At 40.2% G+C, this 27,856-nt stretch overlaps 1 protein-coding gene across 4 annotated transcripts in view; it reads left to right on the top strand.

Annotated features, from left to right (window-relative positions):
- The window catches only part of TMEM117 (transmembrane protein 117), a 237,064-nt gene that overhangs the window by 44,764 nt on the left and 164,444 nt on the right, over positions 1-27,856 (top strand). For all 4 annotated transcript variants that reach the window (XM_075080966.1, XM_075080963.1, XM_075080965.1 and 1 more), the window contains one exon: positions 4,923-5,055. In XM_075080966.1, coding sequence (XP_074937067.1) covers positions 4,923-5,055 — 133 coding nt within the window. The remainder of the gene's footprint in view (positions 1-4,922; positions 5,056-27,856) is intronic.

Here is a 27,856-nt window from a genome sequence, read left to right as displayed (position 1 = left end):
GAATTCCCACCTCATTGCAAAAGCCCAGCCCTGTCAGATAACTCCCATCCTCCAACTCTGCTTACTCCAGAGCTCAAATCCTACCTACCGCTTCAGTCCATAGCCCAGGTCTGCTCCAGGTCCTCCAGTCTTCTTGCCTCAGACTTGCATCTCCAGTCTTCAGCAGCACACACCAGCCCTGGGACCTTCCTGTTTCATTCCCCGAATCCACGCCTCATATTTCTTACTGTTTTGTCTCATGTTATAGCTTCACCATGTGCCCTAATCCATGCTGAAACTGGATTTTTCATCCCACAGGTCCCCCTTCCCTAGCCACTCTCCTGAGTATTTTACTGCTTCTAACCTAATCCCATCTCCTCACCAACCTACGCCAGAGCATCAGAGGGTCTGTTTCCCTTCTTCCAGCCTGGAGTGCCCATTTCTCCATCCTACAATTACCAAAGGCTTCATGCCCTCAAGTCCATTCTGGAGCTCTGGCTTTGTAATTAAGATGTTACATTTCCCAACCCATTCCAGTCTCACGGTTACCTTCTCACCAACCCAAACTGCAAGCTTAGCACTTCAGTTCCCTCAAGGTTTCTACCCTAGATTTTGCAGTTCAACAACAGCTCCCAGAGATTGCCTCCATCCCTGATCATTCCACTTCTCAGTCTGCTCTATCACCTCCTGTCCAGCTCCTCATCTTCTTTCTGTTTTTCCTATTTTGACATCTTCCTATACCTGACTACACTGTCTCCTCATGAGATACTGTCTTTTACCTTACTGCTTGAATAATTGGTTGTCTTCCTTACCCCCCTTGGCTTCTGCTGTGGCACCCTCTGCCTTGCAAAAGCAAATTCCCATCTCTTGCACTGGTGAGGTTTTCAATACCACAAACAATCAAAGAACACATTAAAAAATCCACCTGGTTTTAGAAAATAAAAAATTGTATCTGGGAAAAGGATACACCATCTGTGGTAAACCATGATAAAACAATGATACTATGTTAGTTATAGGGGCATGCAAGTATTAGAGATGGTGAGCTACACAAACTATCTACTGAAATCAGTAGAGGGTAAAGGAGGGCTGCCAGAGGACAGAGGTGTGAACACAAAAGGAGGTAAAAACGTCAAGAAGAGTATGAACAACTGGCCTGAAGTGTGTGACACTCACCCAGATGAGGAAGAACTAGTACGGCTGAACTTTAATACGAAAGTGGTGATTAGAAATTCTGGTAAGAACAACTCAAGGGGCTGTACCAGACTTGTAGAGGTCCGGGAGAAAAAAATGCCAGACAGTGAATAAAGAGTGTGCCTAAAGAGTGTAGAGCTGAAAGACAAAAATGTGATAGGGTATTCTTGCACAAGCAAGTATAGAGGCTATTACAGTGCTAAAAACCACTAGATGTTTGTTTTAGGAAAAGAGAGGGCTGGGCAAGACAGATTCAGAAGGGGAAAAGAGAGATGAGAATAGACATAAAGAAGATCTGGAAATTGGATAGAATGAAATTGTATGGGCAGGTGAAAAGAGTAAAGGGCTACAGGAAACAAATAGGTGAGGAACTCCTGTGTTTATGATAGTGAAGAACAACAAACAGAAAAAGGTAAGAGGAGAAGACAGAGAAGGAAAGCTAGTCCAGGAAAAATACGTTCCTGAAGAAAATATGACAAAAGTTTCACCTATCACCATTAGTGAGAGTAAGCAGAGCTTCTTTTCAAGTGCCAATGTGTATCAGTATGCTTTGAAAAGGCATTCTCTGCAAAATAGAGTATAATACATCACATGATTAGGGTGCTTAGGTCTAAGAAAAACACATAGCACAAGATTCTACACAGACTCATAATTTGATTTCGTAATGAAATTAGGGAAGCATATAATGTATGTCAGGGGCATACTTCTACTTCAAATATTTCACATGAGAAAAGCTTTCTTAGACAGGAAAAGGAAAATGATGTATGAGTCAGTAACCTTTTTTTAGCATTTGAAATGAATTGTAATGGCCTATAATCTTTCTCAGCATCTCTTAAAAATACCATTACTAATAGTAAGTTATTGTTGCATTCTCTTTTTTCCCCCCCTTTGGACTTCATATTCAGTGTGTAACATCTGAAAGTAGGATACAGAAAAATGTGCATAAGGAACTGAGATTTTTCTTTATGTATGAATGTGAAAAAAATATTAAGACTGTAGGAACTTATTTTGTAATATTGCAGTGATGCATTATAACTCAGCATTTGAGAAAGTTTCATAAACTGCATGGTAGTTGATCAATCTTTCTGATGTTACCTTAATAGTAAAAATTGCCACAGTAGCAACTATGTTGCTCTTAAACATGTTACTTCTTATCTGTTGGTAAAACGCCCTTTTGAAATCTCATCTACGATGTTAGGTGGTGTTTTTGCTGGGAGTCAAGCACCAAAAAAAGTATTTCTACACCTTTCCACCGTCATTCACCCATTCCCATTTACATCATTAATCACTGCAAATAAATAGCCTTTGAAAAAGCAGGAACCATTAAAACCAAGTATAAACTATGAAAAGCAGAATGGGGAGAGTGTTGTGCTGCAGCAAGACTTTCAGGGATAGGACAAATCAATCTTTCTCTGACAAATTTGTAGTATTACATTTGTGAAATGGCAAGAACATTACCATGAAGAACAATCACAGCTCAAATACTCTAGGGAATGTTTAGTTCTCAGTGATGCAGTGTCAACATTTGGTGTACATATCTGACTAGGAGATGAATAGTAATTACATCACAAGTATGGCTGTAAGCTCTACTCTCTTTTTATTAATGTTACCACGTATAGGTTTAATCAGTTTGTGGCCTGTTGTGGTATAATGTAGCAAAAGGCTACATTGTGCAAGGTCCTGCACCTGGGCAGGAACCCCATGCACCAGTACAGGTTGGGGGCTGACCTGCTGGAAAGCAGCTTTGTTGAGAGAGGCCTGGGAGTGCTGGTGGACAACAAGTTGACCATGAGCCAGCAATGTGCCCTTGTGGCCAAGAAGGCCAACAATATCCTGGGCTGCATTAAAAGGAGTGTGGCCAGCAGGTCGAGAGAGGTTATCCTCCCCCTCTACTCTGCCCTAGTGAGACCACAACTGGAGTACTGTGTCCATTTCTGGGCCCCCCCAGTTTAAGAAGGATGGAACTGCTTGAGCAAGTCCAGCGGAGAGCTACCAAGGTGATCAGGGGACTGGAGCATCCCCCTTATGAGGAAAGGCTGAGACTTGGGTTTGTTCAGCCTGGAGAAGAGAAGACTGCGGGGGATCTTATCAATACTTATAAATATCTAGAGGGAGGGTGTCAAGACGATGGGACTAGACTCTTTTCGGTCGTGCCCAATGACAGGACAAGGGGCAATGGGCACAAGCTGGAACACAGGAAGTTCCAGCTAAACATGAGAAAAAACTTCTTTCCTGTGAGGGTGCCAGAGCAGTGGAACAGGCTGCCCAGGGAGGTTGTGGGGTTTCCTTCCCTGGAGACATTCAAACCGTGCCTGGATGCGTCCCTGTGCCTCCTGCTCTAGGTGTCCCTGCTCAAGCAAGGGGGTTGTATGAGATGGTCTCCAGAGGCCCCTTCCAACCCCTACCATTCTGTGATTCTGTGATTGTAAGAAAGAGAATAATAATATTCTTCACCTTTGTGGATCAAGGACTTGTGCATGGAGAGTAAATGATTTGCAGACAAGAACGTGGCAGCCCTGTACTCCCTCACAAAATAGAGGAGCAATAAGAATGCACAGTATTGTTATCTCAATTCACTGAGAGGAGGGGTGGTTATTTGCTTATCACTAACCGTGTATTTTTGTGTACTTTTGGGCTTAAGCAAGAGTTGTCTTTGGCTCAGGGGATGGCTTTTCCTCTGATACATGGAATTCCCCTCTAGTCCAGGCAATTTCTTTCATCCTCAACTGGTTCTGCAGTCACCCTCTCATAAAAGCACGTCATCTCTTCTTCTCGTGAGCCCAAATGTCCTGAATCCACAATTTTATGCTATGTTTGTGTTTTTCACAAGCTGGGCAAATACATACGACTAGATCACTGTTATCATGTCATATGAAATGTGACCTGATACTGTCTATAGTCAGTGGAAAGAGACAGGCAATCGTGAAGATTTAATAGCTCTTTTATTACTGATCAAGAAATAACTGGCAGCAAATAATGGATCTCACGCAGCCTGAGGTACTTATGACACGTGACAATTTATAAATAGACTTGTTTCTCAAAACATTGTGCAAATGCCACTAATACATAGCTCTTGCCTTGAGGTCTAGACTAATTCCATGATATTTTCCCTGCTGTGGTATTTGTTTTAGAGTGTTAGGATGTAACAGCTTCTGGAAAATGGGATGGCTTAGACAGTTGCCCTTCCAATCCATCAGTCCTTCCTGTTTTCACACAGATATGCAGCACTACTGTTCATTGAGCCTCAAGGTCAGTAGGGTGATGGAACTAATTCAAATGAAAAAAAAAAAAAAAAAGGTAATTTTTTTTTTCTAGATGGGTCAGTTCCTCACTCTTGTTCGCTTTTGCATGGCTCTTCAGCTTGCCCTGCCAGCTTGAGAGCAGAGTGGGCAGAGATGTTAATGGCTGAAACAGAGAAACGGCAAAGTCTGCTTAACCAGCATGGAGAATCACATGTAGTGTGTGTAAAACCACAGCCACAGTCTAACCAAGTACCACAGACGTGATGTGGACTCCTTCAGACCTTCAGCTCAGTGATTTTGGTTGTAAGAGCCCAACCCAGTTTTTCATCAGTTTGTGGGACTTCAGAAGAGCAGTTTGGCTGTATGATACTAAATCTGCCTTCCACACACACAGTGGAATAATTAGATATAAGAAGAAATACAGTTTAGTGCTCTAATTTGGTTTTGTTATCATGTAAATGTGCTTACTGACTGACTAAAGTATGCTTTCTCGAAATATTCTTACCACAGGTCAGTTGCTCCGTCTGAAAATGTTTCGAGAGGACCACGGGTCTTGGATGACGATGTTCTTCAGTACCATCCTCTTCCTCTTCATTTTTTCTCACATTTATAATCTGTTCCTCATTATGGCAGGGAATATGAGGTAGGTTACCAAGTTTCTTCTTGTCTCCTTTGCTCTAGTATATAGTCTACTGGAAGATTCTCATATTATGCTGCTTTACAGTGAAGAAGAGCCTACCAAAATGTAAACAAACTAGTATTGACTATCTCTTCTTATTCCTCTGCTTTCTGAATTTAGGTAGAATAGTAATTTAATTGGTTCATTTGCCAAGAGAATTAAAGTATCAGTTATAGAAATGGGCTCCTAAACTGATAGCAACTATTACATCAGGTTAGTAATGAACATTATATCTGGTTTGTTTTTTTTAATTTAAAATTAAAATTATAACTCAAGAAATTGGATTTGAAGTTAGGGCTGAGTAGTTCAGAAGTATAAGCATTACTCTTGTGCATACTTGGGAAATTCAGAGTTAAAAGAAATTGAAACATCCAAACTTGAGGAAGCTTACACTCAAAACACAAACATTAAATATGTAGTACACTGCTATTTTAGTTATATATAATAATATTTGCTGATCCAGTTTGTTAAAAGGATTCTTAAAAATCTTTTTTTTTCTCATAAGGTGCTCTGACAGGGCAAAGTTATGATTGGCTGAGGGATGAACAGCTATATTGTAATTTTGTCTGGATTTATTTTAAATGGAGCTTTTAATATTAATTTTCTAGCTTAAGAAGACTTGCTTTCTCCTATTCTCTCAAAATTAACACCCTTTTCACGTGTTGATTTTCCTGAGAAAACCTACGTTGGTATCTAATACATTCAAAATTCATTCATTGGACAAAAATACCCAGTCATGTTGTTTATGAAAGGCAAGATAGCATCTGACGAGTTTCTAGCAAGGAATAAGAAATGAAACACATATATATGAGTTGAAGAACAGTGCAAATAATTGAATGACTTGTTCTTAGCAGAATATCAGAGACATACCAGCAGTTTCATGAAGAGTTATTTAATTGGCCCTGGTGTGGTGTGTTACAGATATTAAGTCTGTCAACAAAAATACACAGTGTATAACGTCCTGTTAACAATGTGACATAGAACAAAAGGTGAGTAGGGGGCAGACTGGGTGTCACCCGAATGAATGTAAGCGCAGACCAGCTGGGCTAATCATGAGATTATGGCATGAAGACTAAATGTATTGATTTGAGCAAAGCAGGTAAAGCAGCAGAATCACCGAGTGTTTTAGGAAACGATCATGGTAATGATATGCTAAATATGAATAGGTGCCCCATGAGAAGCAGACTAATCATCCCTGAAATGAGGAGGGTGGGATCATTGTAGGTTTCTGGCTTCCCTAGTTACATAGCCATACTACTATTGGTGTTATGTTAAGGTTTATATTTGGTATTTCTAATGCTCCATAAACTGTAACTAGCTGTTACACAAAGCATTAATGATTTTGGAAGCTTGACTCACATCTGGAAATCAGAGTTCATTTGTCCTTGTCAACATTCCTGCTCGCCATATCTGTTACAAGCTTCCATTACCTGCACTGAATAGATTGCATGGCAATCAGCATCCACGTTCATGGAAGTAGACACAGACTACTACTGAAATAGCTGGTGTCAGTCAACCTGCCCTCTTGCTTTCTGCGGGGTGAAACTTCTCCTTTCCTGGAGCTTATGCCCCAGCCCTAGATTTGTTGCAGTCGTTTCGGGAAGCTGACCATGCTGTTCTTGAGGAATCACACTGCTTTTTCGAAGTGGACTGAAGGCTTGTTACAGCTGTTTTGGGTGTCCATTCTGACAAAAAGGCAGCAAGTGGGTACGGAACAATTTCAGTCTCAAGCTGTACAACATAAACCATCAGTCCTCTCAAAGTTGAGGTAGAACCACATGTAGTACTTTTGAAAAGAGGGTTTCTGCAATAAACATCATCAAGACCAACTACTTCATGTTGCAATAATAAAATGTTTCAAGGAGTGGATTATTTTTTCCTGAGCAAATGTAATCCTTATGAAAGCTATTTGCTTCATGGTTTGTACTTGTATGCAAAGAAACACCTCTGTCTGCACCTTTTGCCACAGTGCCTTACTGCACTGGCTCACACCAGAGGGACTGGCTTCTAGGAAACAGGTCAGAGTCTGCCTGCGTGGAAGTTACAGTCTTTGTAGAGACATGCTGATCTTCGTGCCTATGGACTCCTATGAAATACAAGCATCCAGAATATACATCTTTCCAATACAAGGGTTACGAAAGCCTTACAATTACTGACTACAAGGCTGAGTGAAAAACATTAGTTTTTTGGCATATGTTTGCTCTTTGCCCTGTCTCTGATTCAGCTTGCCCTGGGTGCTGGCAGGAGAGTGATTCTGACAAGTTTCTTTATGTCAGATGTTTGGTCTCATCAATTAAAGTCCCTTTGTCACTCTCGAGTAGGAGAATCATACATCTTGCATGTGCATGCCAGCAGGGATGGTCATAGCAGAAGCAGAATCCTGTTGAGGGCTTGAGAAACCTGTGCCAGGAGTGCTTTAAAGTTCTGTCATGTTACCTTCTCTAAGAAGACATATTTTACAGCTGCCAAGAATTGGGTTTTTTTTTAAAAGACAATTCACATGTGTCTTAGTGTGGCAAGCCTAAAAAGTGTGAATATACCCCTTAAAAAAGGGGAGCAGCAGGGGCTATAGTTTGCTGGGAAGAGCAAAAGCTGAAAAAGTTGCTGGTATTTGAATATGTATTGTAGAGCTGTTTGCTGGGTGAAAGTGTGACTGTTTGAAATTTTGTGGCAGATTGGAATGTATCTTTTAAAATTTTAAGTCCCTCTTCTTTTTTTCAGTGACCTTTTCTCTTAGGCACTTCACAGTTTATGGTACTGACCCGCTAGTCATTGCTCTGTTCAGTCAGACCTGAACAGCTGGTGAGGAAACATGCCTGAAAAGCTGTCAGAGGATGGTCTGCAGCTGTTATTTCTTACTGCTTCTCATCTCTGAAGACAGCAAGCAGAAGCCGAGCTGGGCACAGGGCCCACACCAGGCCCAGCTTGTGTAACTGTCTAAAGGCCTAGCAGGGTTGAGGCACAGGCTTCAGGAACAAGATGTTTGGTCTAGCTGGTGCTTCTCTGCAAGGAAGATGGGGAATAGAGAGGATAAATGTGAAATGATCCAGAGGTAGGAAAGGTTCAGCTGTTATTCAGGTATAGGTTCAGAGACCTGGGGAGTGTAGCAGGGCGAGTCATAGGTTGTGGAGTCTCCTTCCCTGGAGACATTCAAAACCTGCCTGGATGCATTCCTGTGCCCCCTGCTCTAGGTGTCCCTGCTCAAGCAGGGGGTTGGACAGGATGATCTCCAGAGGTCCCTTCCAACACCTACCATTCCGTGATTCTGTGAGTCAGTCAGAACCGAGCAGCAGCCATTAGCGAGCAAGTCAAGGCTGCTGAGAGAATAATGCAGAAAAAGGTCTTCCTGCAAAAGTCAGAGTAACCTTAAGTAGTGGTTTATGGTCAAATAAGGAGAGATTTATTTTCAAATAGTTTTAGTACCTGAAGAACAGAAAAACCAATTGTAGAGGATCAGAAAAAATACTATCTTGTGTGATGCCAGGGGCTGAACTGTGCAGTGGGAATGAGGCCATTGAGTTTCCTCTGTAATTCGGGATTTTAAGTTTTTGAAGCAGTGAGAAGGGCACTGCTGGTTACATCTGCCCATTACATCTTCTCAAAGGGTGTGTGTCTACGTTAGCCAGTGATACAGTACATTGCAAGAGGGACTCTGATGCAACATGACGTGACGTACATTGGCCTGGGGATCAGATGTTCATGCTATGACTCTTGCGGTGGTTCTGTGCACACGAGCAGAAGTACAACGTCTGTCACATTGCGGTCCATCACACTTGTGCAGAACGGTTCATCACGCATTTACACAACGGTCCTCTGCACAGCGAGCCCAGGCAGCCTTGGGAAGAGGCTAGCTGACATATAAAGTGGCCCTCTGTGTCAAATCTGACGTGTCACTTTGCCTGCTCTGCACTATTCTTTGCTTTCACATGGCTGAAAAATATCCCTCCTTCCTTTATCCATCTTACAACAGCTGTAGGAGCCTGTTTGGAGGTCTTAATTCATACTCAGTGCTATTTCCATCAACAGAGGCCTGCATATAGTGAACAGAAGTTTTTTTCTATGATTCTAGACAAAAAAAAAAAAGATAGTGGCTCCTCTTTTGTGGTACTCAGCTTCTGCTTTGCTGGTTTCCCTTCTGCAGAAATGTCTGTCAATTCCTGTCACTTCATCATAACATTTTCTTTGACCAGTGCTCTGAAGAGGGGAAAACAGTTTGCTTGGAAGCTGAACCAGAGCATTACCAGTGGTCACTGGGTGAGGCTGAGGGACGTCAACTGGTGGCAGCACATCATGATCAGAAGTGACAATGAACAGTGGCTGCACAATTTTTGGGTGCCACCCAGTCACACAGTTAGGGCTATGAATGCACCTCAAGGTGGCCGGATGGCTATCTGTCTGTCTGTCTGTTCGGGGAGGTCACTGCGCAAGCCCTCTGCAAACATTGTGTGCCACTGGCCATGCCTGGGGTCCCCCCACCCAGTCTTGAACAGTATTGTCCTGTTCATATAGTCCTGAGCAGGAGATCATTCTCCAAGTACCTTAATGGTCTTTGAAGACATAAATTGGGTCCTTTAAGTGCTTATAATACCCTGTGCTGGACGTTATTAATAACACACAGTTAGTTATTGGACAAGACCAGTAATATTGCCCAAGGCCAAGATTTTGTGTCAGAAGCAGTAAAATTTAATAAGCAGGAGTGCTGTTGAACATTTGCAGCAAACTCAAACCTAGTTTGTGCGAACGTAGCTCAGATCCCAGTGTGCCAAAGTAAAGCCCTCAGAGGATTAAACAATCAAATTGTTTTGCAGAGGGAAATTCTAGAAAGCTAGGGTCAGCACTGAAGAATTTCTTAAAACATTTTAAAAACAGTAGTTCATGTAATGAATGATAACAAAGACAATGTGAGAATAACATAATTTTATTATAATGTTTTAAATTATTGCATGGTTTTAAAAAAAAAGGACAAACCTCATCAGAATCCTCTGTCTGCTGCTTGGAGGAAGCTGGAGCAGTGCTGGGCTATTGAATTCTTAAGGGTTTCCCAGTGATTCCCAATTCACAGTGTACACATCCACTTAGGTGCCAAGCTCCTCCATGGTACTCTCCCATCTGAAGACCTTCCCTAGTTCCTTGTCACAGATACTCTGTGCTACCTTGCCAGGTGTCTGATTTCTGACCTTGTGTTTCGACTCATGGCCTTCATTTTTCAAAATGCTGTGTGGCAATGGTGTTCAAATCTTGGGTAGATGAGTTAACTTTCTGGCAACTTTTGCATAGTGTCAGTAAGCACACTCAAGTTTTCTTCCCCCTTGCAGAAGATGCTTGGAAGGCTTGTCTCAAGGTAATCCAGTTGAACATGAGATACTTGTCTTGCACTTTAGCTCCTGTATTTGGCCATTTCTGATTGCTCTTTTGGAGCTTGAGTTGAAAGACTGTAAAAAGTAGATCAGGATTTCATTAAAAATTAAGGGTTGTAATGTGCTGTTAGGACTTTGAAAGTGAAGACTCTGAAGTGATTTTGGTTTTCAGAGCACATGCACTTCTGTCTCTGCCAAAAAGCTAAAAACAGTGTAAAGAGAGTAGTTCCCTCCTCAGCCTTTTATTATCTCTTGTGTGGTAAAGTGGCCAAATCTGTAGATGTTTCCAGCATCCTCTTCTCGCACGTGCCCATAGCCACTGCTGGAGGACTGATCAGTGTTGTCGTGATCTACTCCATGTTTCAGTACCATATGCCCCCATTACCAACAGCATCCTGCACGCTGCAATGCTTGCTGATGTAGAATTCCAGCATGGTTCCACAGGAAAGGGAGCTATTTTCTGCATATTAAAGATTCATATAAATATGCTTAGTATAAATCTCCTCCGCAGGTGTGGATGGAAGGTTTCACAGTTAAAGAAGTGCCTATGTTGTGTCCAGGGCCCAGAGTTGTGACACTTCTCAACACTTTTCAGATAAAGGGCACATATTTAATTTGTAATGCCCATGTTACCTGCCCAGCAGCCTGGAGCCATCTTGTATCAGAGCACCATCTATTTTAATCATAATCGTTACCTATATATGTGTGGTTCAGGCCTTATGTACTCTAATACAAGTACTGTCCTGGCAGCGATCAAGTAACTCTGGCTATTGCTTGAAGTCCCATCTAGCTCCCAACTTGGTGAGCTCTTGCAACAACAATTAACTTTTTGGTATCTGAACAGGTAGGGTGAAGTGCAGGTGTTGTGTGTCTTTTATCAAAGTACCATTGGATACTTTTTTAAAAAGTGGGGGGCTTGTGTGTTTATTTGTTCACTAAAGTCATTTAGATTCTGGAACTTCAGCAGTGATTTTGAGCTGTGTAAAACCCAACAGATAAGGAACAGAGCTGATTTATTTAAGGCTGTATTTGAAACATAAATGAAAGGAGGAAACCTGTTTTTATTCGAATGGGAGAGATCAGGATTGCAGAGGGATGGAAAGTATTACAGGCGTTCATTCCTAGTGCATTGCGGCAAGGCCCACGCGGTGGCAGCAAAGGGCGTATTTTAACGGTAGTAAAGCTAAACCCAGTGGAAGTATACAGGGATTCTTTCTGTCAGACAACCTCTCTGGATTTTTCCGTGCCACAAGCAAATTCCCAGTCCTTAATTTATCGTGTCTATCTTTAAAGGAATTCTGGGTCTTGAACTGTCCAGGGGCTGTCCCATATTTTTGTCGGTTTTGTATGCCTAACATACTGTGATAAGCTAAGTCAGTACCTACATGTACTCAAGTTTTTCCAATTTTATTGCTTTTAAGTAGAGAATATATTGCCTAAAGGAAACCCATTTGCTCCTTTGGGAGCCTGCATCAGTAAACAATGCTTTGATATTGAAAATTACAACGCAGTGATATATTTTTCACATCATCCAAAAATGAGAGTTGTGACTGTCTCACAAATGTCTCCTGTCTTGTCTCAGATGAAGCGATTTTCCGTTGACCAAAGGATGTTCAGTTGTATCATTATTCAACATTGTAAAGTGTCATCAAAATTGTAGACACAAAACATTTTATCTTTTCATGCTAATTATCACATTACTATAGCAATAAAACAAGTTGTCAGGATTGTCTTCTTTGAGTGCTAAATGTGTCAGGAGAGGGTTTGGAGTGAATTTATTACCTGTACTGTCGAAGGATTTTGGTTATTTTTATAAAGCACTAGGAGAGAGTAAATTTTTTGGTGTACTTTTGTCTTATTACTCATTTATTTCACAGAAGAAGTGTGAATAGCAGCACAGTTTACATTAATAACAGAAATTCTTTAGGAACAAAAAATATTCTTTTAATTAATTTTAATTAAGGTTCATTTTGAAGAGGACTCTAAGTGATTGGGACCTGCAGTCGACAAATGCATATAAAGAGGGTTTGCATTTCATTGAACAAGCTGAAACAAGGAAACATTACATATATATACACATTTACATTGTATGTAATTGTACAGTGTAATTGTACGAATATATACATTTTAAAACCCCACAATAATAGCTTTCTATTAAACACTTTACCTTTATCCAAATTAGTTACTGTTCCTTTTCCCTTTCCCCAACTGCAGCTACATACAGATTATTGCTTCCCTGGAAATGTGTGTTTACTGAAGACTTTACACCATGTTTTATTCAGGATTGTTTGTTTTAGTTCGTTTGATTGCTTTTTAATGAGTCAAGGATTAGTCATCATTAGCATAATATTTAAAGCAAGTTTGAGGAATAAACAGGAATGTGTTTTCCTAACCACTGTTACTGTTCTACAGAACTGCAGGGTCTGCAGTGGATCTGTGTTAGCCCTCCAAACTGCCTTCATAGCTGTGTCTACCCAGCCGTATGTTTCATGAGCTTTATGTTGATGTATCCTTTGTATAAATCTGTTTTAGTTATTTATTTATACCATAGTCATGACATACGGCAAATCCTAAATTGTTGTTGTTTTTCTCTTTTTGTTCAAGCTCTCAGCTCAAAAATAGGGCTTAATATTTGCCCCTACTCACTCGGCAAAGATAATTATGTTACACTTTGAGCTTCAGAAAGTTCAAGCTTATGTGATCTGGTAGAAGGAAAGGTTTCAAATCCGGAAGTCCTCTATGCCATTCTCAGAGACTAATTCTTTGGGGCCATCATGAGTCTTTCCTAAACAGTATGTAGAAAACAGGGACTCCCTTAGAGTACACGTAGGTTCTAAACGGCATGAGCTGTCACAGGCTTACGCTATGTAATGTATATAGAGGGCAGAAAGTTTAATATATTTGTAAGAATTATGGATGTAAAATATTGTTCCAAGAATGCAGAAGGCTGCAGTCTTTAAGTGGTCTTGAAGTGAGGCTTTTTATTGCAGGTTGTCATCACAGCTGGGATCCTAAGGCACAAGTGTCTAGTGAGATCACATCAGCAAAAGAAGCCATGTTTTCCAAGTAACTGTGATTGAAGAGTCTCATGAGCCAGCATTAGTACTTGAAAATTAAGGTTCATGTAAAAATTTCCAAGGTACTTTAAGGTGTTTCAACCCTTATAGCTAAATGTACTCTGTCATATCACCTGGTGAAAAAGTACTTCTTGGTTCCATGTGCTAAATCTGCCATATCGGTTCTATCTTCTGTAAAGCAGACTTCAGCAAGCTTTTCCTTCTCCTAACCAGGAAATGACAAAGCAAATAAAATGCTTAGTTTGGATGCAATTAAAAGATGATGATTCTGAAATCCCAAACCCTTTGAAGACTAGGAAGTTCATTCCCCAAACCATGCTCTCTGGCCAGACAGAGGACATTTGTAGAACATCACAGAAAACTGACATAGAATTGTCATAGATCCCAGGGTGGCTGGATGTAGACAGGATTCCAGAGAGCTCCCTTATCCATAAAGACTTCTCAGGAGTACCTTGTAGTCAGCAGGATCAAAGGCTGCCAAAAAAACTGTGGCACAGGAGCTCTGTTATAATGAGTTATCCATTGATCAGTTTGAGAGCAATGTAAATCACTTTGACAGACTGAAATTAATAGGAGTTTGTGGAAAGGGAAAAAAATTATCCAAGCCAAACCACTTTCCTGTAAACTCTTTTGGGTAGCTTAGGAGCAAAGGCCAAACCATGGAGATTCAGGTGACACAAGGAGTTGTTTGTCAAGACATAGGCAGAGGACCCAGCTTGGGAGTTCGGTATTTGTCATGTGTGCTGCCTGAATTATTCTCCAGTATTTGTAAGCGTTTAGGTAAGAACTATAGCTGTAGCACTGTTATAAAACACCCTTTCTCTAAGAGCTCTTTTCCTATTGCTAAAATTAATGACTCTGGTTTTAAGAAGGTTATCACTGATCAGAGATGCCAGAAGGAAGAACTGTAAGTGCTGAACACAGCCTGACCTGTTAGCTGAGAACAGAAAATACAAAGGGTGCTGGAGGCTGTGGTGGGAAAAGCTTGTGAGAGACAAAGGCTTGCCCAGCACCAAAGGGGTCCTTCTCAATCCCTGGGTCGGACAGAGGAGCAAGTAGCCCTGTGGCTGTGACACAGCTGTCCGGTGGTGTTGCCATGGTGACACAGATGTGAATTTGGAAATGTCTTAGGGCTGTATAGACTGATTCCCCTTTCCTCCATTCAAATAAGTATCCTTTCTAGGGCAAGAGGTAACTGACTAGATAAATTGATCATGGCAAGATGTAGTCATATCTTCTGCAAAAGTTAGTTTATAGCACTGTTACATATTTTGTATTTGTTTTATTATTCTTTTGAAAAAATATGCATGTTTAAAAAAAAAACCAAACCTTGTTCATTTTTTGATGGTTTGGTAAAGTTGGCCATTTCTTAAGTGTTTACACTTAAAAACTATACTTAGGTGTGGTTTACATCGCAAATACAATAACAAGGCAGATTTTTCCTCTACCATCCTGTGGGTACTCACTGACATCTTTTTTCCTTTTTGGAGGCACAGGTAATGGCTATGATGTTACTTTTTCTATTTCATACCACTCTGGATTGAATTGACATGTAGACACTGAGGGTGTTTTCCCTTAATCACACTATGACATTGTCACTGTGGCATTGTCTGTTAGGATTATATGAAAATAGTGTGCTCTGTCAGCCCTCTTACCAGTTCAGGAACCATAGCATTGCTACTGCCTATGTGTCTTGTTTTCTTTGACCATGACCCACATGAGTTCAGCCTCCTGAAGACTGAAAAATCCTTTGCTCTAACCCAGACTGTTGAGTTCTGAAAGGAAAAATAACCTAGGCTAAAGTTAGCGGGCTACCCAGCCACGAGATTGTGTTTGCAGCTTGTGATGTGGGACCATATTGTCTGTGGCTAATCATAATGTAGGAGGCTGGAAGTCCAAAGCGGCTCCTGGGGCCTGTTAGGATATAGGCCTGTCGGGATGATCTGGGTAGAGTGTAGTGTGTTCTTGTATTGCAAATCAGGTCCTCAGGTCATCTCTTCTCACCATAGATTAGGAAATCTGTAAAGCTGTAATCTGGACTATTAAGAAGTTTTTCCTTTGCCAGGGATGAAACTAGAATTGAGGTGTATCTTCTGCAGGGCAGTCTGAGGAGAACTCAGTTTCTAGTAGCTGAGGAGCCGGTCCATTCCTGTCTCTTTCTTTCTCCCATTTGGTTTTAGCTCATAGGAGGGCATTCAGATAAACACAAATGAAGTTTTAATAAATGGGAATTTAATAATGAGCACTTCCATAAAAAGCAGATTTTTAAGAAGGAAAATGCTTCTTGGCACTTTTCATCCTCCTTCATTTTGGCTGAGAACCCTGAAGATATCAAATACCTGGAATGGAAAAACATGTAGCACAGCTGCCATCCTAGCAAGACATTTGCTTGCTCTAGGTACTGCTGCTGTATTATCTTTTTTTATCATCCTAACAGAACTGGGGAGAAGAAAGCCCACCTGTCCCTAGCATCTACGTCAGTAATGAGGTAGGTGGTAGCAGCAGAGGGGTAGGCAGCCTATTCCCCAGCGTTGTTAGGCTGCTGGAGTGGAGGGTGCAGTTATGATTGAGACTGCTGAACATGAAAGCCATGGCAGAGAAGAGAAAGAATTGGATAGTGCAGGAAGAAATTTTGTAGGCACTTGCTTTCCTGTGGAGGCAGCCGTAGCAGCAGCTGACACGACTCAGACAAATTTGGCCCATGTCACCTTTCAGGTCCCACAGCATAACACCTGGGATAATAGTCTCTTGTAGTGTCCTTCTGATGGCCCTGACTGTATTTAATGGCTCACCTTTGAATGTGACTTCTTGTGTATTCACACCACTTGTGTAGTCAGCTCTGCAGAGAGGGACCTGGGGGTTCTGGTCGATGGCAAGTTGAACACGAGCCAACAGTATGCCCTGGCAGCCAAGAGGGCCAACCATGTCCTGGGGTGCATCAAGCACTGTATTGCAGCCGCTTGAGGGAGGTGATTGCCCCGCTCTGCTCTGTGCTGGTGCGGCCTCACCTTGAGTACTGTGGGCAGTTTTGGGTGTCACAGTACATCAAGGATAAAGCTACTAGAGAGTGTCCAGAGGAGGGCCACGAAGTTGGTGAAGGGTTCAGAGGGGAAACCATATGAGGAGCAGCTAAAGTCACTTGGTTCATTCAGCCTAGAGAAAAGGAGACTGAGAGGAGACCTCATCATGGTCTACAGTTTCCGCACAAGGGGAGGAGGAGGGGCAGGCGCTGTTCTCTTCTCTCTGGTGACCAATGACAGGACCCGAGGGAATGGCAGGAAGATGTGCCAGGGGAGGTTTAGGCTGGATGTTAGCAAAAGGTTCTTCACCCAGAGGGTGGTGGAGCACTGGAACAGGCTCCCCAGGGAGGCAGTCATGGTGCCAAGACTGACGCTATTCAAGAAGCACTTGGACAATGCCCTCAGAGACATGGTCTGAATTTTTGGGTTGTCCTGTGCAGGGACAGGAGTTGGACTCGATGATCCTTGTGGGTCCCTTCCAACTCAGGACACTCTATGATTTTATGATTCTATGTGTGAATGAAGTGGAGCACCTGAGGTAGTCCGTGCCAGATTATGGCCCTAATGCTGGTGGTTAAACTGCTCTTGCTAGAGATGGCAAACTAAATTATCTGTTTTCTTCATCGTTTAGTAGTACAAGAGAATATGGAAGAAAATGAAAGACCAGCTTTACTTTCAGAGAAAATATGACTTGAGTTTATTTAAGAATTCATGTTTGCAGTCCCCCCCAAAAGCACATGTATTTTGTTGTTATCTTGAAAAATCAGAGCACAGAAATTTTGTAGAAATGTCTGAGTTTAGGAAGTGATAATACATGTCTCCGTGTTGCTTCATCTGATGTTATAACCATCAGTCACCCTAAGACTATATCTGAAACAAAAATAAGTTGTCCATTTAAAAAACATTTACCTGTATTTTTCAGCGATTGCATGTGTTCTAGTCCTGTTTAAAGAGAATCTTTATACGTGAGGTAAATAAGAGTGTGCTTTAATGATTAATCTGCAGGATTACTGCAGCTTTTTAAAATAGGGTGTGTGGTTTACAGGTGACACCTGTTCATTAATATGTTCATACCTCTACAAATCAGCAGATTAAGCGCTTGTACGTGTGAACTTTTGAATGTTTCATTCAATTTAACAATAATTGGCTACTTTTTTATAATCTAGAAATTCTGTACTTTCACTCAACTATAAAGTTTTAGCATTTTAGCTATGAAAAGTTTTTGAGTTTTAAGAAAAAGCAGGTATATTCCAGTGAAAGAAAATATACTTAGAATCATAAAATTGTAGAATTGTTTAGGTTGGAAAAGACCTTTAAGATCATCAGGTCCAACCATTAATCTAGCACTGCCAAGTCCACCACCCTGAGCAGCACATCTAGGTGTCTTAAATACCTCCAGGGATGGTGACTCAACCAGTTCCCTGGATGGCCTGTTCCAACGCTTGACAACCCTTTCGGTGAAGAAACTTTTCCTAATACTTCTTTGAGACTAACATTTTGATGTCCTTGGATGTCATGGAGAGATGGAAATATTCAGTTTACCAGACAGTAAAGGGCACAAATTAAGATGGTAGAGCAATAGCACATCTCATTCCTGTGACTTGCATTATATTAATTGATACTTACCTGACTGTTTTTACTACGGACCTGGTCTTGAATCCTTAGTCTTTTCTAAGCAATACTCATAATGTGGAGAAGCCATCTCTAGTCTCCCAACAGGAAAAAAGGCAGTAAATGTGGGGAGGGAGGAGATGTTCAAGATTTGATAAAGAAAATTTAGTCTACAAAAAATACTGAGGAGGTAAAAGGCTTTCTTGCTTTATTTCATTTCCTTTTTCAGTTGATTACTCAGATAAATTTGCTGTTCCTTGTCCCTGTGAGTCTTCATGCCAAATCTTGAGTTATTTAGTCAGAATACCCACTGGATGATCTAGGATTTTTGCTTGGTAATAGCTGCAATGCTCTGCTTTCTTTTACTGGTAAACAACAAATAGTGTCTTGGAATTTCTTCAGCCTTCTTCACAGAAATACATTTTAAGCCTTTTTCCCAGTACACTCATCTACAGGTTTTGAAGTGAATGTTTTTATTTGCTGTGCAGCACCAGTATGCAAAGCTTTGAGGCAGGACTTGCTACTGTTTTTTAAATTTTTTTGTATTTGTGCCCAAACTGTGTATTATGTAGGTTCAGCACCCAAAGGAACTTCACACTCAAATAAGTAGCCAAAACAGCAGTTTCATCAAATTGACACAGTTATTATTTTGAATAAAACATTGAATGCTTGTTGTAAAAAGTTAATGATCAGTCCAAAATTCTTCAAGAATTCAAAGGCCATTTTGAATAATGTGCCAATAACTATTTATGGCTGTACCAGATGGCAGAAAAAAATTGCTAAATTAATGAAAAGACTGTTTATAATGAAGGTACTCACACTTTTTTCCATGTTACCATTGTTCAATTAAATTTAGCATTAAAGCATTATAATTAACATGAAATTTTCAGTATTATTCAGACAAAATGCAATTACATCCACTGAGATATTTACCTTGTCCAGTCTGTAGGGATATTCTGTGAAAGGAGGAATGGACAGTGTATTTAAGAGAGTCTTCACTGTGTTTGTGTGTGTTTGTGAATTAGTGCTTTTATGGATGTAGAGTCTGAGGAATTTTAGTGATATATGGCTATTTGTGAAAAAATGAGAAGACTTTTATGTTCTAAAGATGTATGCTTTTGACTAAAGGCATTACTTGGAGTCTCATTTCAAGATATTTTATAATTTTTTTCAAATAAGTAAAAATTTTAATGCAATTCACCAATCTAGGAGTGAATGAGCTTTAAAATACCTGAGCACAAAATTCCATGCTGAAATGGTATTCATATATACATGCAAAAAGATTAATGTAAGTTAGGATACAAACATTTTCCAATACAAAAATTTGCTATGTGAGGATTTCTTACAGAAAGTTCCCGAGGGCTGTGCAGGTAGATAAGAAATATTTTGCCTCTTACTGATGCTCACCTAGCAAAGTGTAGGTTGGGAATTTATTTTTAGAGACATTTTTACTGTAAAAGAATCAGCATGACTGTGATGGAGAGCACCGCTGGTTGTAAAAGCTATAATGAAACATTGAAAATGACATGGTTAGAACCTATCTAAATGGAATCAACCTGTAAAAAGAATTGTGATAAAATGACTTTCAGTGACACATGCTCTGAAAAGTAGAGTAAAGGTACACAATAGGTTCTGCTTCTTTTAGGTGACCCACTGTAATACCTCCAGTCTATCTAACACATAATGGTAAATGAGAATAGAAGTTTATACTATGTAACAGCAGCATTTGACACCTACAGTTAGTTCTCCAGTGATGAATAAATGATAATGGAATCAAAAGAACCTTTTTCTAGCCTTAAAAATGCTTGTGAGGCTAAGAAAGGGAATATTCCTTTAGCACTTGCACTGGGTTTTTGTTCTTGTCTTAGAGGAGTGAAGGCCAGTACTGTGCAAACCCCCCGTATCGGAGGTGTGTCCGTGTGCCACACCTGAGCAGTGTGGCAGCAGTGGCAGAAACCTGCAGTTTTGGTTCTGTGACAGCAGCTATTAGTGACCTGTGTGTACTGTGCTTCTTTGGCCTAGTACTGAGGCTTGTAAGACTGGCTCAGGGACAGAAAAAAAAAGAAACCTTACACTACAGTCTTCAGAAACATGAGTCCCCAAAGCCTGGAAGTTTCCAGGACTGAAAATATTTCTCTTAGTCTCGGTTATATGGAGCAAAATGTAGCACTTGAGGTCACGAAGGCATCTTTTAGTCTTTTTGAGAGTTACATTGTTGATAATTAAAAATGGCTCATTCACAAAATATGCCCACTAGAAGCATTCCATGCTGAAATGGTTTTCATATGTGCATGCAAAAAGATGAATGTAAGTTAGGATGGAAAAAATGAAGCAAAAAATTCCTGCCAGTAAGTTGAAACCAAAATTCAATAAGCTAGCACATAACACCACCACAGCCAGTCCACCTATCACCAGTTCTTGTGACTCAGAAGCATCCATCCTTTTAGATATTTCAGTTTGGGTTTTTTTTCAAGTAAGGATTGTCTGCCTCCTTCAGAAAATGGAGTTCTCATATTGGCAAGGTTGAGGAGGAAAACCTTATTTTAATCTTTTGCTAAAGGCATCATGTGTCCAGGAGACAGGCCATACCCCAGGATATTTCCACACAGTGGTTATTAAGGTCCAGGTTCTCCTTGTTCTGCTTTTCCCTTATGTTGCAGCTGCATAAAGGAAGTGATTCACAAGCAGTAAATAAGCAGAGTGCGTACAGTGTCAGAGAGAGTGCTTGAATTCTGTAGCGGACACTGCATATGATTGTATGTGCCCATCTGGTATTACTGGTTGCAGCTGCTTTTCATTATAAAATGAGAAGAGTGAAAATGGCTGTAAATAAATAATTTTTTTTTGTTTAACACAAATTTTTGTTCAGGATTTCTACACTGAAAATTACAGTAGGCTGGGATATAAAATTTGAAATGCTGCTAGGACCTCTGCAATTCTTAACCTAGGTTTTCCAATTCCACCTTGCCTTACAGTAAATTTTTGCTGTTTCAAAGAAAAAAAAAAAACAACAGGGGTTGGGGAACGGGGAGGCTTCATGTCTCCTGAGGGTGCCCTGGGAATGTCTAATGATCTGGTTGGAGATCCCTAAGTCCCAGTGAGAGGCTTGAGATCACCAGAGTGGTTCATTTTAAAGCAGACTCCATGGTATTTGAACCAGCCTATATTATGGTTTCTACCTTCTAGTTAAGATTCTGTTCTATAGGTTACAGACTGATCTGAGAGTGTCTCGAATACCATGTGTCATGGTTTAATCTGGCATGCAGCTAAACACCACACAGCCATTCACTCACTACCCCCGCAGTGGGATGGGGGAACTGGAAAAACAGGTAAAACTCGTGGGTTGAGATAAAGACAATTTAATAGGACAGAAACGGAAGGGCCAATAATAAAAATGATAAAAGAATATACAAAACAAGTGATACAGAATGCAGTTGCTCACCACCTGCTGACTGATGCCCTGCCAGTTCCTGAGCAGCAGCTGCGCCCCTCCCCCCCCAGCCAAGCCCCCCAGTTTTTTGCTCAGCATGATGTCATATGGTATGGAAAACCCCTTTGGCCAGTTGGGGTCAGCTGCCCTGGCTGTGTCCTCTCCCAGCTTCTGTGCACCTCCAGCCTCCTTGCTGGCAGGGCAGGGTGAGAAGCTGAAAAGTCCTTGACGTAGTGTAATCACTGCTCAGCAACAACTAAAACATCAGTGTGTTACCAACATTATTCTCATCCTAAATCCAAAACGCAGCACTCTACAGGCTACTAGGAAGAAAATTAACTCTATCCCAGCCAAAACCAGGATACCATGATCAATCAGAACTGTTTCTACTGAGGTGAAAGGATCAGGATTTGTCTCTTAAAATTACCCTAACAATCCATGAAAAGGAAAACTCCTGTAAGGAAAATTCAAAAATACACAAATTATAGAATCAAATAATAAAACAAAAGGAGGGTTTTTTTAAATTTAAGGGCTTGGATACTCTTGCCAGTATGTCATCCTTCTGGCTCTATGCAAGAGCTGCAGTCTCAGAATACCAGAGGGCTAGGAAAAAGCAAATGGTGCCTCAGTAGAGCTCCTCGTTCTCCACAGTGAGCAGGAATTCCCGGCACTTCTTATCAACAGGAGGTTGAGGAAATAAGTAATGCTGGCAGCAGTCCTGCATAGCTTTATAGAGCGTGGTTTAGGGTGGTCAGCAGGTTGCCTATACCACATGTATGCCACCTTCCAAAGAAAATTTATTGAGACAAAGAAGCTATGAGAGTCATGTTCAGACTTTGGGCAATTGGCCCATATTCAAGATACTCCTTGTTGCCTTGTGACACTTACAGGCAAAACTGTGTAGTTGTCAGGGTTATTCAGGGTTTTACTATTAACTTTAATAGCAACAGGCTTCCTCTCTAGATCGAAGGTTACTGCCTGTCGCCCTCCTTTGCTGGATTAACATCAGTATAGCTCCACATTAATCAATATTATTTATTATATTTATTATATTATTATATTATTATATTATTATATTATATTTATATTTAATACTGTTATATTTGCATGAAATCAGAAATTGTGCATTGCTAACATTTTGATTCCTCTGTTCAGTTCTTAATTTTAACCTTTATTTTCATTGCCCTTTGTATCATTATAAAGTATCCATCATTTTTGTTAATGGAAACTTGACACCTTGTTGAACATATACGTCTGTGGAGCCTTGAAGATCAATGTAGTACCAGCTGTGATCATCTCTTATCTGTTGACTTCTGCCAAGAGAGAAAGGATTTTAATCAAAGCACTGTTTGGAGGCTAAGATTTGAGTTTTCTCATCTGTGGGTCTTTTGGTCAAGAGACTGAGTGAGTTTGAAGGAACAGTGCATGCTGTGAAGAGAGGCTATGCACAATCACATGTTAGAGGAAGACTGGGCTGGGAGAAGAAAGGCAGGGAAGGGACTTTGCCTTGTCCAAAGCACGGTCAGACTTCAGGCTTACAGGAGTAAGGGCACACTGCTGAAGATGGTTCATTGCAGAATAGTTTAAACCTATCTTTATTTTGGAAAGATATGCAATTGTCTGGTGTTTTTAGAAACAAAAGTGACTGTAGTTAAAAAACTCCTTGTAAGTAAGTCATCTTGCCCATTAAAGGTTAACAAAGAAGCTAAGTGCATCTTGTTACAGCGAACGCAGTTGTAAAGGAGTATTTTGATAACACACCAAATATATCAGGTTTTAGTAGGTTTTTGGAGGCTATGGTTTAAGAGGTGTTAAGCCTGCGAAGTCTAGGTCTCAAGAGAAGGGAGGAGGAAGAGAAAAACAAGTGTCCATCAGACAGTGCTCCTGAAAGACATAGACTTTGAAAAGCGACCCAGCACTTCCTTGAGCCAGCTGGATTAGGAAAATACGTGATAAACAGCTTGTATCCATTTTCAACTGACTGGTGCTATCCAAGAAGAGGATGGCACATTCCTGGACTTCACGCTTTGTCTAACAGCCTCCCTTTTCAGGTCAGCCCAGATCTGCTGCTGTTTACTGGTGCTTTCTGGTTCAAAGCAGATGGTATAGATTGCACACAAAAGTAAAAAGTAGTGCAAGGTAGAACCTTATTCTTTCTGTTGAGGTTGCTTGGGTCCTAATAAATACATTGAATCAGTTTTTACTTTCTTTAGGCTGGTGTCCTGATGTCTACTTTTCAGGCTGGGAAATTAAATAAGAAAAATACATTTTGTTAGTTGGATGTTTGAGAAATGGAGTTTTGGGGATGGGGTGGGTGGGTCATCATGATAAGGAAAACCAGGTAGATGGATCACAGGTAGCAATGTCTATAGTGTTTCTAGCGGAGGTGTGGATTCATTTTGTGCTGGTATAAAGCTGGTGGTTCATCCAGGGAGTTTTTTGCTTCGGTGGATGGAAAACTGTATTTAAATTATAAAACTGGAATTAAGGCGGCTAGAGGGCACTGTGGCTAAACGTTTGTAATCTGCCTTTTAACTAACCGGATTTGCTTGCCAGACATAAGTTACAATTCGGAATTAACAATAGCTTTAAAGTTACCCCTCATGTCTGTTGTCATTTCTAGAATGCGTCAGAATTAGTATAAAAAAAGCATTTGAAAGATATGATGTTTCTGTCTTTCATGAGCTTTTGAATGAAGGGCCAAAAATATACAGAACAGGGTACTATGGAATTCCCACAAAAGAATATATTGACTATAAACTATATACATATTTACAGTGCCATCTGCACATTTTCAGATGTTGAAATATTCTATCCATTACTCACGTTTGTCTAATTAATAAGTATTTGTCAAGGGAAATTGTTATCTATATGTTTTACTGGGATCTTTATGTATGTAGGTAAGTGACAGATGAGATATTCCTATATATGCCAAAAGTTGCTTCTCTGATCAGGGATTCAGTGCGTGCATAAAATATTACTCTGTGAGTTTGTTTGGTCTTTACTTCGAATGTTTGGGAAACTGAGTAAAACAAAAATAGGTTTCTGTAACCTCATCGGTTCCTTCACACATAACTAGCAATATTTCATCTGTGAAATGAATCTCATGGAAATTTTACTGAAGAAAGATTCCAGACTTTGACTTACTGAGAATGGCAGCTTCTGAACACGCAAGGTTAGATTTAGGGTCAGATTTTGTTGTACAGATTTCCTTAAGGAATGCCTTAGCCCTCCTGTGACCTCATTTAAACCAGTAGAACAGCCTATTGTGTATTGGTACTCATGTGAGCAAAGTACACCAAGTCTGTCCATAAATAAACTGCTATGAATTAATAAGTCAGGTACCAGATAACTGAAATCACAAGGTAATCTTTGCTGGATATGTGATACATGCATAGCTAATGGAGAAAAAAGATAGGCTTTACAAATCTGTCATTAATTGTATACAGAAAAGTACATTGAGAGACTTAGGGCTATAGTGCAATTTAAAATAAGTGATTCAGAGTGTTCCCTGTATAAAAATGGTGATAATCAAATGAATTACTACATTATTTTTCATTATTCCAGAGCTCTTGGCTTAGTATTTCATCAGGATGCAACCTGGCTATGTGCACGGTTCTTTAATGCAAAGTTTACAACTGATTTGGCTGAATGCTTTTATCTACATAAATCTCATACCAGTTCACTACTGTTATTTAATTACACTATCTATTTAATGGAATCATTTATTAATCCCACCTAATTTGGTGTGTGCTGGTAACTGTTCACAGCTGTGTAGTTCAGCTGGGATTAGTTTCATGCTGCATATTGCAGCTGCACCATGACTCAACTCCTCTCTTTTGTCTCTGGTTTATTGAGGAAGGTGACAATATAGGTAACAACTGAGCCAGTTATCAGTTTTGAGTTTATTGGTGGATTGACTGCATGCTCAAGGCAAAGATAAAACGATTTCTGTCCTTAGGGAGTGGGATTTTTCCTTTTAAGGCAGCTTATGATTGAGCCTATTCTTCCTGATTTTTGGCCTTGTTATTTTCCAGTGTTGTTGAAAAATATATATCTGCACCGGTGCAGCAGCACTAAGTATATCCTGTAAAACAGCTGAATATAGATATTGAATTTTTGTCAGCCTACCAATAGCTATTCTACTTCTGTGACTATTGCACAAAGTATACTTTTGAAAATGTTAATTGGGACCTACTGTGCTGACTTAAACAAATGGTTGTGCTAAGTGTATTAAATTCATTATCTGTGAGATTCGCGAGCAGCTTAACCTTCAGTATTTTTAATTAAAGGCAACTGATTTTTATCAGCTCAGTTGTTCTTTACTTTCAAGGAGCAAACTGCTATAATAAGCCACCAAAAAGAAATGAAAGTTTATTGGAGTAGGTATGAAAAGAATCAAACTGACCTTCTAGAATCCTTAGATTACAGGGAAACTATCCAGGATAATTGATTCCTCTCATGGAGACTCAGAGTCTCAATGTGAAAGTAAACCCTCTACACTAAACCTTTGTCAATTCTGAGGTATATTTGAGGCAACTGAACGTGCAATGGACTGCTTTTATCTCTTTTCCCTTCCTCTGTCCAACAGGAGACTTGTTTGAGTCCCTTCTGTCTTATGGTATAAAGATCAAAGCTACAGTAACTCAGAGGTTCAATATAGGGTGTGTTTTAAGTAGGAGTCCTCCCAGTAGTTCATTCTGCAAAACTGCTATTTTATAAGTTTAATTTTGTATAATCTCAGGAGTCCACAGAGAACTGGTTTTCCTTTATTATTTAGGAAAATTAATCTAAACCAGGAGAAGTATTGCTCTGTACCAATGTTTTGTGACTACTTAAACTGTGATTTCATGTACATGTAATGAAACCTGAAAACTGCTTTTATTCTATTCAGTGATAATCCTTTAAGCCCAGTGAGCAGTTTTGGTCCCCATAACAATTCTTTGTCGTTGTTGACAATGTACTGTACATCTAGGTATTATAAGACCAAACACAGAGAAATATCTTCTCTTGCACCTGTTCTTTCCTTGTTCATGCATCAGAGTCAAATAGATGGCTACAAAGGTAGGATGAATCCAAGTCTGATTTATAATGATAAAAGCCTTTCCCAGATGAATGAAGATGGACAGGGATTGATCAAGGGCCAGGCTGGATTTTTACTAATGAAATGTTAGAAGAGGATGGTTTATATCCAGTTCCCTGCTTCTTGTGTACCTGGCATTTATGTGGGTACAAGTGGATACACAGAGTTCTCGCTATATTGCAGCCTGTGGTTCAGGTGAAACCCCTCCCTTAACCTGCTCCTAGGGACGAGCTTACTTCTCAGTCCACCAAGCTTTGTCAGCGAAGATGGTATTTACCCTTTATCCACTCTGCCTGCCTGTGTATTGGGGGGCATCAAATATCACCTAGTTTTGAATGTGAGTTTAACAGGGCTTGGATATACTACCCCAGAGGCTCCTGCCCTCTGTTGGTAACACGCAGTAGGATATACACAGCCTGTTGTCTCATGGAGGAGAATCTGCAGCTCTAAAATCTTCTCAGTCTGAAGAACTAAATATATCACTGGACAGTGAATCTGCTGCTTCCTTTGGTAAGTTGTTCTGAGAACTTTTGTGCTGCTTTTCTGGTGCAGAAGTTTTCAGCTCTGACTCCTGATGGTTTTATACCTTTCCATAATAGATTAAAAAGCCTTTCTGTCTCCGGTGCTTTCTTTTTTTTTCCCATGAAGGTATGTGTATTCTGTGACCAGGTCACTTCTCAGACCTGTTTTATTCATTTAAACAGGAAAGTTTTAGAACTCATTGCATGTCTTTTCTCTAGTCTTTTTTTTTTTTTTTTTGACACAGTTTTTCAATATGCTTTAAAAATGTGGACTCCAGAACTGTATGCAGCATTTTGGTATCAGTCTTACCAATGCTGTGTATGAAGGGAAAATTATTTCTGTTCTTCTGCGTAGAGCTTCTGTTCTGCAAATTAGCCACACATTTCCTTAAATCTTTTGGCCTGCATCCCTCCTCTGAAGTTTGTCATTCACATCTACCCCTCAATTAGCTAACATTGCTCCTGGTATCAGCAGTATATTAGACCATTTGAATATATACTTTGATTTTTCTCTCACTACCTGTGGGTACTTGGAAAAGCACTGAAGAAAGCCCTAATAAATACTGCTTTACACAGATTTTTTAAATAAAAAGACCAGTTCCTACTAATGGTCATGTTTCACTGTTTCTTTTCTAAACTGCTCCCCCTGTAGAGGCAATTGACCCT

Source organism: Phalacrocorax aristotelis, chromosome 1, assembly GCF_949628215.1.
Source record: "Phalacrocorax aristotelis chromosome 1, bGulAri2.1, whole genome shotgun sequence".
Classification (NCBI taxonomy): Eukaryota; Metazoa; Chordata; class Aves; order Suliformes; family Phalacrocoracidae; genus Phalacrocorax; species Phalacrocorax aristotelis.
This window is presented reverse-complemented; position numbering and strand designations above follow the sequence as displayed.